The following is a 10489-nucleotide window of genomic DNA, read 5'->3' on the forward strand; positions in this document are numbered from 1 at the left end:
GGTGTCACCGAAAAAAAACCAACATAATTTTCTAAACTGAAACACGTGTTGAGATCAAAAAGCTTTGAACTGCTGGAAACTGCTCAAGTATTTGTTGGATTTTTTTTTCTCTCCGCGAATCATTGTAATTGAATGGATAGATTGTCTACATAGTTTGTGTTAAGCGTATGCATGCATGTTTGTGTCTGTAAAGTACATCTGGAAGAAAACGTTTTACTTGGATTCATGTCAACAACAACAAAAAAAAGAGATAAAGACGGTTGTGTGTGTGTGTGTGTGATTTTATACAGATTCGATTTTTGAGTGAAAGATACTTTGTGATACAAAGTATAATCAATATGCAAAGTATAATCGTGTGTGCAAAGTAAAATTGCTGAAGTGACAACCAACCAACCCGTAAGCAGCAAGGCCATTGACGACAGACATATCTTTGAAAGAATAACACGATGGTGACTATTATTCCACTGTCCTTTTATTTTGCTCTTCAGATCACGATCAACACAAAATAAACAAGGACCACTGTACACTTTGAGTGAAAGGTTCCAAGAACTTTGTTCAGACTGTTCGCATGAGCACACCGACAATTCTATGTACACCCTTGAAAGAATTATCACATCGTACTTTGCACTTGACACATATACTACGCACAAAGCATTAATTTGGTCACGTCTGACTGTTGGATCTGAAACAGTCATAAACTACAGAATCCTTTCGTTGTACTTCATACAAAATATTTAGCGATTATTAGGGAATGAAAAGTTTGTCAACATTAATAATCATTTCAATCTGGCTGTGGAACACAGTTTTCAAAAGAGCAACTGAATTTCATCAAACGAAATGAATCGTAAGTGAAAAAAATATTTCGCATCATGTTTTGTGTGACTGGAACATTTTGGTATGTTTGACACATTTAGCAAAATCTGCCTAATGCATTTGCCAATGCAGCAGACATTTATATATGCTAAACTGAAATCCTTTCTCAAAATCTCAAGAATGTCAAATGTTATGCGTAGTATGTTGCATTCACATCAGGTCCCTCCCATCAAGCTGCCCGTGTCGTCCATATTTCATAACATGCAGACATACATATAAATATGGCACGTTCGACATTTCGACATAAATGTTTATACGCGTTGTTTTGAGGTCGACAATAACACGATTTGAAAGGAAGCTTTTGGGCGTCTGCCAGACTGAGTAATGATCACAACCTGTGGCATTTAATGGCATAGCTATGTTAATCTGTTTAATTTCACATAGCATCACGTGCTGTGTAAAACAACTTTATTTTGCTGTCAGCTTGTTCAGCACATAGACTTGTGCAACATATGGTGTGAAATAACAGAGCTGTGTTCATCTGGCTACGCCTACACTCCGCGCTGTTCTGTATTCATGGTATCCCGTTTAAACATTTCTGAAAGTTTGTGCCACCAGTTATTTTTAACAGGGATCTTACTGCGCAATGTGTTTGTCTGAGGACTGACAGTATGGTGAACTAGTTTTCAATGAAATGACTTGAAAAGGAAGGAGCTGTAAGGAACCTGTCAGCGTGGAAACAAAGGCGAGGTTTATATTTATTTTTATTTTACCAGTGACAGATTGGAACATACGTTGTATTTCTTTCCACGTTTCCGTTTTAAGGGCATAGTTAATCATTTCACGTCTGTCACATACTGGACAGACAGATGTGCGTTGCCGACACAGACAGAATTGAAATTCTGGAGACTTTCAGTTTTTGTATTTTGCTTTTTCATGAGCTAGGCAACTGTGACATTAACAAAAGATAAATGAAATCTAATAAAACTGTAGACACAGCCTCCTGACCTTTTGTCTCTCACATGGCATATTTGACAAAAAACAAAACAACAGACAAACAAAAACGAGCATTAAAAAAGAAACCATGATTTCTTCGCGGCAATAAATAAGGTTATATACATTTCGGTCTTTTGCCTCCCTCCCCCTCCCTCCCCCCACTCTATGCGGGCTATAAAAAGAGTGTCATTCAGCAGGGTTCAAGGAGAGCCCTGTCCTGGTTGACTGATGAGTTCCCGTGGTAGAAAAAACTAAGGTGAGACCAAGGAGGCAGCTGACAACACACACAGCGCAGGACGACACCGGAAAACAGTAAATCATGCTGTCAAAAATGTTGCGTCTGTACAAAGAGCGGCTGACGTTCTGGTTACGTTCCGTTTGTAAAGTCTAGTTACAGAGCACGTGTACTGGCATGAACAACTTGACAGACGGGCTACAGTCTTTGGAAATGTCTTCACTGGAAAATAACATCATCTTAAGGAAATGACTAGCAGTTTGTCACCGTCCTCCCTGGACCAGCTTGTCCCTTTTCTGTCAGTTTCCTTTTCCTTTCTTCCTTCCTGCATTCATTCTTTCACACTATGCACAGTCTGTCTATTAGCTCTGCGGTTCATCTCGTACAGGCGGAATTCTCGTGTTTCCCATCGACCTTGGCAGCGCGACGGAAGACTGCGGAAGTCTGCGTTGATTGGCTGAAAGCCGCTGCCGCTGTCTGCACGTGCCGAGAAAGCTTGTCTGTGACTGGCTGAAGGAGAGCGCACAGCGGCTGCATCAGGGACCCGGAAGTGCTGTCCAGGCGTAAATCTTTCATCTCCAAAAGGACTGACCTGCTGACAAACAAAATAAGTCCAACTGAGTAAAACAAGAATTATATGATGAGATAGCTTATCAAAGAGTATGGTGCTTTGGACGTTTCTCACGTTACACTTGGTAAGAGGCCATGTCTGGAAGTGCCCATGACTAATTGTATACAAAAGCGCGCGCGCGTACAAAGTGTGAGAAAAAAATCCATATCAATTTTAAGTCATCAAAACACACCGTCTGTGATTATTAGCACATGGATGTGCTTGTCCGCAAAAGAAATGTCAAATACTACAAATCACTCTTCGTTTGTTTTTTTTATCTTTTGTTTTCTTTTCTTTCTCTATTTAGAATTATACTTTTTTTTTTAAAAATACGTGAATGATAATTATCACTGTCACGTATTTGCAGACCTCAGGCACCAATGCTGATGCTGATCTACAAACCTACATCTGTGAAACATGGCAGACGCACATGTAGCACGTGCAGCAACTGATGACACTAAACACAAGGCATGCAGACATTTTCACAGGCAACCTCAGAAGTTATGTCACCTGGTACGAACGTGGTTCACACACACACGCACACACACACAGTTGTTTGGGAGTAATTTCACACGAAGAAAGGACAACTAGACACACTAAGATTTTTGCAGAACTGTTTTTGGGTTTGTCGCTCGTTCCCTCCAATTACTTTCCTTCCTCCACAGTGTGTGTGTATCTGTGTGTGTGCGTGCGTGCGCGCGCGCGGGCATGCACGCATGTGTGTATGTGTGTGTGTTGAAGACAGTTAAAATGAGTATGAGAGTTGCTTTCACGAGCGTGTCTAAGTGAAGGGTCAACCCCACAGATACTAACACTACAACTGGTACTCACCTGCCGAAGAGGCGAGGCGCGACATACACCAGGCCTTTGGCCAAAGGTGAAGTCGAGGAGACTTCGTGTTGTACACTGGGCCAGTACATTGTGAAGGTTGGTTTTTGGGTTGTTCTTTTTAAGCTCTTTACCACTTGGCTCTAGCACACTCGCTTCTTTGCTAAGATGATTCCAATCTCAGAGGATGCTTGGCTGGGAGTCGCCTTTCTGTAACACACACCAAATGAGGCAAATATAATACATTGTTTCTACATTCTGTGTGTACACAATATTATACACAATGTCAACAGAAGGCAGATATTGGCTGTTTTTGGATAGTTACATGTCACTACAGACTGAGGGGGGAAAAAGACGGACATAGTTTGTGTTGAGCTGGTTTTCAAGTGGTGTTTTAGCCTAAACGTTTGACTCTTTGACTGATGCCAGAATTCAAATTGTCTATCATCAACCACAAAGCTGCCCAACGTTAACAGTATGGGACTACCATTAAAAAAAAAAAAATCGTGCGTGCATGAGTAACTGGTACAGTGAATGATCGGTTTAGAGCCGAGAGAGCTATTGTAAACATGTAGACTTTCGTGCATGCAGAACGCCGTATTGATCGCTGAGAAACAGACAGCGTGGGAGCAGCAACACAGACATGTGTATGTCCATGTCTAGCCTGACATGTCTGTCTGGGTTTCTGTTGCAGACCGTACGCGCACTGCCGTGTCTGGACAGGGCAAACCGGAAGGCAGCTAGGACAATGTTTAATACCGAATGTGGAAATAATCATAGGGGGATAAGTGATACTTCAGCAAAATATCACAGAAACTAGACTGTTTCTAATACATGCATTATTTTTTTCTTTCCATTAAGAGCCACAAAATAGTAAAATTGTTTTCTGTGTATAATTATTGGAGCTTCTGGGTTGGTCGGGCTTGCCGCCTGAACCAGAAATTTATTTTGCTCAACCAACCGCGTCGAGATGTAAATCAACACACGCATAATTTTATGTTAGAATATCAGCGAATTGTAAAGAAGATAATGAACAAATGCATGCGCAACATGGTATTACATTATGAATGTATGCCACCTTGGGATGACGCAACACCTTTGAAACTGATGGGCAAGTATCAATAAATGGCTGAGAAACTTCGACGGCAAGTACAAGTGTCGAGGACAAAGAGTGGGTGGGACACACACACACACACACACGAGAAAAGGCACGGTAACACGCCACATTCTTGTGCGGTCGTACGATCAATGACGCAACAGGCAGAGTTGCAGGGAGCGAAGCCAGAACAGAAGCCACATGCAGGCCACATGGTGAAAACACCACAATGATGCAATCTTCAGTGTGTTGGCGCGGCAGAGGAGAAAATGCCACGGCTGAGAACAGCGCAACGAGATGGTGAAAAAAAGAAGAAAAAAAAAAGAAAAGTAAAGTAAAAGCGCAACTGAAGAGACCGTTTCAAACGCTAAACGCAGGGCAAACCAATTTCCTTTAATAATCCCAATCTAGATGTCTCTTATTCCTATCTGTCTCGCGTCTGTCGTTCTCAGTGCAATGCAACCCATGACACGATTCCCACACTTCTTACCTTCCACTCGCGATGAGAGATTCTCGAGTTGGACAATTGGTGACAAAGAAAACACGTTAAATGCACGTCACTTTATCAAAAGTTATTCCACTTGTCAGTTTATCACGTTTGTTCCACTTCTTGTTTCTGAAATATGTGAAGGACCTTGTCTGTTGGCGAACCTGTCGGCTTGTGAGGGTGTCTCTCCCTTTCTCTCTGTTATGTCTCCCACGTGAAGAGCTGATTGCATCAGACCACACTGAGCGACTTTACCCCGCTGCTCGCCTATAAATACAAGTGTGAATTGCAACATCCCGTGCCGCACCCACTCTGCGCGCGCGGGCTCTCGTGTCTGAGGAAATTGTGCGTCAGTGTTACGCTGCACGCGTGTGTTTGTCCGGGAAACGAAAAAAAAAAATCTGTATTTGTTTGTTTTGAGGAAGAGCTAGCCAATCCTTGAGTAGAGTGAAGGGAACTGCATGTTACATCGAGTAACAGGAACATTTTCCACCTTCCCTTTTCTAATATCCACTTAACTCTCCAGTCTGGACTGGACTGGGGCACTCCGAGTCAGTGAGCTATTTCAACAATCACAAACAGGCGCACACACGAACCGGCGCACGCATACTTTTATCCAATCGATAGCGTAATCTGACACATTTTACAAACTTATCCAATGCTCCAGACACAAACCTCTGTAAATCAAGCAAGACTTGGCAGGAAACAACGTCTGGCCCAAAATATGGAATGGAAAACACGCAGGCTGGTAAGAATTACCCCCGAAACCTACCCAGTAACTCTGACGAGCATAACGTTCTCCACCAGCAGTGTCCTGACGATCCTTTTGATTCCACTCCCCAAGTGGACAACAGTAGTTTTCTTACTTACTGTTATGGCTTCCCCGACTGCTGGCTGCCATCCAATAGCCAGTATTAGAACGACATGACGACAGCTGTGCCTCAAAGGCCCACACCCCCACCCTCCTTTCTCGCTCTTCCCTGTGCCCGCCTGCTCTCACACATTGCCGAGAGGGTTGCACAGTGTTGCACCATGTTGCTGCAGATGCTGGACCTGTTTGCCGACACAAGCGGGGAAACAAAACGCTTTTATTTGACGCTCTGTTGTGAATGCTGTCCTGTCCTACTCGCATCCCTCATTTCTCCTCGAGCACCCACGCGCGCGGCACTCACCCACACACGGTACCCAACACGTTCGAACAGCCTCCAGCTGGTGTATTTATTTATAAAATGTGCATGAGTGCAGCATGTGTGTCTATAAACATTTGCACGTGTGTAGGAATTACGTGTCTATAAATAGGTACAAGTAGGATAATTATGTACGTGTGCGCGCACGGAAGATCGCAACCCGATCGATCGAGGAAAAAAAATCAATGTCGGTGAGTTTGACGTCAGTTGACTTATGATGCAATCACAGCGAAACCAGGCAGCTGTACAAAAAGGGGAAGAGAGGGAAGTGGGAGAGGGAAGATTTCTGTGATGTGGGGGCGTGTGTTTTGGAGCCGATGACAACTGACGAAACGCTGGGATCGGATTATCATCTGTTCGATTTTTTTAAAAATTCTCAGAATGAAAATTTTCACTATATATATATATATATATATTTTAATAAAAAAGCAAACAACAAAAACCACCATAGGAGTGATAATACAAACAAACAATATAGGCAGACCATTAAAGAAAATTTCCCCCAAAGTCAAAGAATCAAGTTCTACCAACACAGCTATCATGAAAGTAACTCTGGGCGAAAAAAACAAACAAAACATTATTATAATAGAGGTGATGAAGACATTACTGTGAGGGAAAAAAAAGAAGGAAAAACAACAACAACAAAAAACAAACGAATCAGCATTTAATTCTACGTCCAGCTCATTTCCGCATCAGATTGTGAATACAGGATTTTGACAAACAAACACCTCTGTTAAAAATGACAATAAAAAAGCAGGAACAACACTGCATAGAAACATCGGAGCGGAGTTAAAATACGTGGACACCGTTGACTCACATCTTTTATTCATGATGCATATTTATTTTTAGATTGTTATGTGGCGTTTATAATATTGAAAAAAAAAAAAGAAAAAAAAAAGTCAGTCAGAAAATTAGTATTATGATATGTTCTTTTTAGAAATATCTTTTCAGTTTTATACTGTTATTTCATATAGCTTCTAAAACTTTTCCCACAGGGGAGTATTTGGTTTAACTTCCAACTAAACAGAAAGACCATTGCGAGAATTTTTTTTATTTTTTATTTCAGATTACTACATCTAACATGCTTGTGTGACAAGCATGTTAGATGTAGTAAGTTATATAGTGACAAGCATGTTAGATGTAGTACGTTATATAGTGACAAGCATGTTAGATGTAGTGAGTTATATAGTGACAAGCATGTTAGATGTAGTAAGGTATATAGTGACAAGCATGTTAGATGTAGTAAGTTATATAGTGACAAGCATGTTAGATGTAGTAAGTTATATAGTGACAAGCATGTTAGATGTAGTGAGTTATATAGTGACAAGCATGTTAGATGTAGTAAGTTATATAACAAAATAAAATGAAAGCCACACTGAAAGACAAACCTAGATTACCACCTGTAGGCGAGATACATAACAACAACGAAAAGACCTCTTCACTGTGTGTGTGTGTGTGTGTGTGTGTGTGTGTGTGTGTGTGTTAAAAAGCATGATGCTCAAGACTAAAGTGTGACATCAGCACAAAAAGAAAAAAATGTATGAAAGAACAAGTGACCAAAGTAGAGAAATACACGCTAGTAATTCAAAACTATAACAATAATTTGAAAATATAACATTTAAAAAAAAAAATCTAAATTGTGCAATATGTTACATGGCTTTAACCAAATTAAAAATGCTAAATACTGACTTTGTACAACATACAAAATTTTGTATTTAAAAAGACAAGAACAGCCAGAGGCAAAGGAAAGAACACGAGCAGGATGAAAACACCCAAAGACTGAGAAGGGGGAGACAGACAGACAGATGCAGAATGGTAAAAACACCAAAACAAAACTCACTGGTTTGGGTTCCAAGGTTTGCCACAGGTAACAACAAGCACTGGAGTCCGTAGAACTTGGACTTCTCTCTGTTCCAGAAGAGTCGGTGTCTCACAAAAAAAAAGCTGCTGTGAACTTGAGGGGAAAAAACGATTGAAGTTGAACAATTGCCAAACAGCTAGCTACCTGTCGGATCACCTCCTGTCGCTCCGGACGATCTCTGCAGACTGGCTGCTGTCACGCCACGCTCCGTCCCCTGTTGGTGTCCCGGGCACAGCGCGTCCGCCCCTCGGCGACACACACACACACACACACACACGCACACACACGCACGCACGTACGCACGCACGCACACATCACACACAAACACACACACAAACACACATGCACGCACACATACACACACATACTTATGCACACACACACACACACACACACGCACACACACACGCGCACGCACACACAGACACATATACACACACACGCACACACACACATACAGACACACACATACACACACATACACATACTAACGCACACACACACACACGCATGCAACACACACACACACACACACACACACGCACAAACGCGCGCACGCACATACACACACGTATAGACACAAACAGACACACATAGACACACACTCTCACGCACACACACACGCGCACGCACACACACATACGCACGCACACACACACACACACACACGCATGCAACAAACACACACACACACCCACGCGCGCGCACGCACACACACACACGCACACACACATATAGACACACACGCGCGCGCGCGCGCAAACACACACACACACACACACACACACACACACACACACACACACACGTCAATCATTAAAGTTGTCGCTAACCTGTCCCTAAACAGGAGAACGTGTACATGTGTTGGGGGGGACAATAATACAGAACTACTTTCTTTTAATGCCGACGTTACACAGCGCTTTGGGTGTGACAGAGGATTCCCAAAGTGCAGACCAAAGAACACCCTGCTCTCTCTTAAGTTTAAGGCCGGACAGAGGGTATAGGGACCTGTGCAAAAGGTTGCCGACGAACGAACAACGTAGCCTAACTGGGACGTCCTTTCTCGTTCTCTCTGTGGAAAGTACCCCCGCCTTCTCCATTGAGCAGTAGCTGGTGACGTAGAGTCCGCCCTTCTCTACGTGCTGGTCTCCCGGTAGACGACCCTAGGGCCGCCGATAACGGGACCGGTGATCAATGGAGGGACAAACTCCACGTGGTGGCGCAGTGATTAAGACCACCGCCGCATCCTCCTCTCACCCCCTCCACCCTCCCCTGCCTCCCCCCCTCCCCGCCCCTTGCCCTCTACTTTTCTTTTTTTCCCACTGCCTCCTCCTCCTCCTCCTCCGTTGTCACCTCAATACTGTCTTCTGTCTTGTACGTTTTCTGAATGAAAAAAAGAGGTGTGTTTTTTTGTTGCTGTTGTTTTCTCTCAGTCGTATGTCTGTGCCTGGATCACTTGTAATCAAACAGTTTATTTTTCCAAACGAGGGAATTTTGTTATTTTTGTCCCCTGACACACGCCATAGACGTAGGCTTCAATGCCATTCTTATCTGTTCCCATAAGAGAAGATTTCTTGTCAGTGAAAGCGTTTGTGCAGCAATTAGAACAGCTACATAGACAATGTGAATAAAGGCTGTCAGTGAAAAAAACAACAGCAACATAACATCCCCAAAGCTTCACAATAGTAAGAACGCGTCCGTGACTGCACTCAACACAAATGAAGTCTTTTATTGCAAAAGTTCAGCATCAGCATTGCACAGAAAACAAGCCAGGGATATGTCCATACATGGCTTCAATCATTCTGTACATTTCGTGGTAATACATTGTTATTGTAGCAAACACATATCTCGGGTGATGTTGGCGAACTGAAGTGCTTGATAACAAGTGATCCAGGCATAGACATACGACTGAGAAAACAACAACCTTTTTCACAAAACGTCCTGGACAGAAGACAGTAGATGAAACGAGAGAGAGAGAGAGAGAGAGAGAGAGAGAGAGAGAGAGACAATTAAAGCAGATTTTCCGGAAGATACAACGATGGTCTATCTCTAACGCCTGCTAGCCGTGACGCCACTAGCATTTTCTGTTCATTCTAAACGCAACGTCGGTTACACACTATCATTTTCTCTTGCATCCTACCCCACCTACATCCGTTTTTTTTTGTTTTTGTTTTTTTAATTTGTATCTTGTTGGGTAGTTCTACACTGACATATATGCTACTCAGCCCTGATATGGACCTGTACCGTCGGCTGGATTCAAAGCAAAACTTAAATTGTCAGAGACGTTGAAATGCACGCTCTTCTCTTGGCTTGTAGTTCATGGAAAGTTCAAGCCGCTTCCAAATCGGATAGTTTTGAAAAAAGAAAAAAGGATCA

At 42.6% G+C, this 10489-nt stretch overlaps 1 protein-coding gene across 5 annotated transcripts; it reads right to left on the reverse strand.

Moving 5' to 3' along the window:
- Positions 1-454: 454 nt before the first annotated feature.
- LOC143292875 (uncharacterized) lies at positions 455-8312 on the reverse strand. Of its 5 annotated transcripts, none has more exons than XR_013056692.1 (3): positions 8093-8312; positions 3486-3692; positions 455-2636 (listed from the first exon to the last, which is right to left on the reverse strand). XR_013056692.1 is itself a non-coding variant. In XM_076603526.1 (3 exons), exons 2-3 carry the CDS (start codon positions 3572-3574, stop codon positions 2420-2422), a joined length of 309 nt encoding a protein of 102 aa, XP_076459641.1. In that variant the 5' UTR covers positions 3575-3692; positions 8093-8310; the 3' UTR covers positions 455-2419. The 5 variants fall into 5 exon arrangements, 4 of the variants coding, with proteins under 4 accessions (XP_076459641.1, XP_076459642.1, XP_076459640.1 ...); XM_076603526.1 differs by having other exon boundaries at positions 455-2639; positions 8093-8310; XM_076603527.1 differs by lacking the exon at positions 8093-8312 and adding an exon at positions 5838-5853 and having other exon boundaries at positions 455-2639.
- Between the last annotated feature and the right edge of the window lie 2177 nt (positions 8313-10489).

This window comes from Babylonia areolata, chromosome 18, assembly GCF_041734735.1.
Source record: "Babylonia areolata isolate BAREFJ2019XMU chromosome 18, ASM4173473v1, whole genome shotgun sequence".
NCBI classification, from domain to species: domain Eukaryota; kingdom Metazoa; phylum Mollusca; class Gastropoda; order Neogastropoda; family Buccinidae; genus Babylonia; species Babylonia areolata.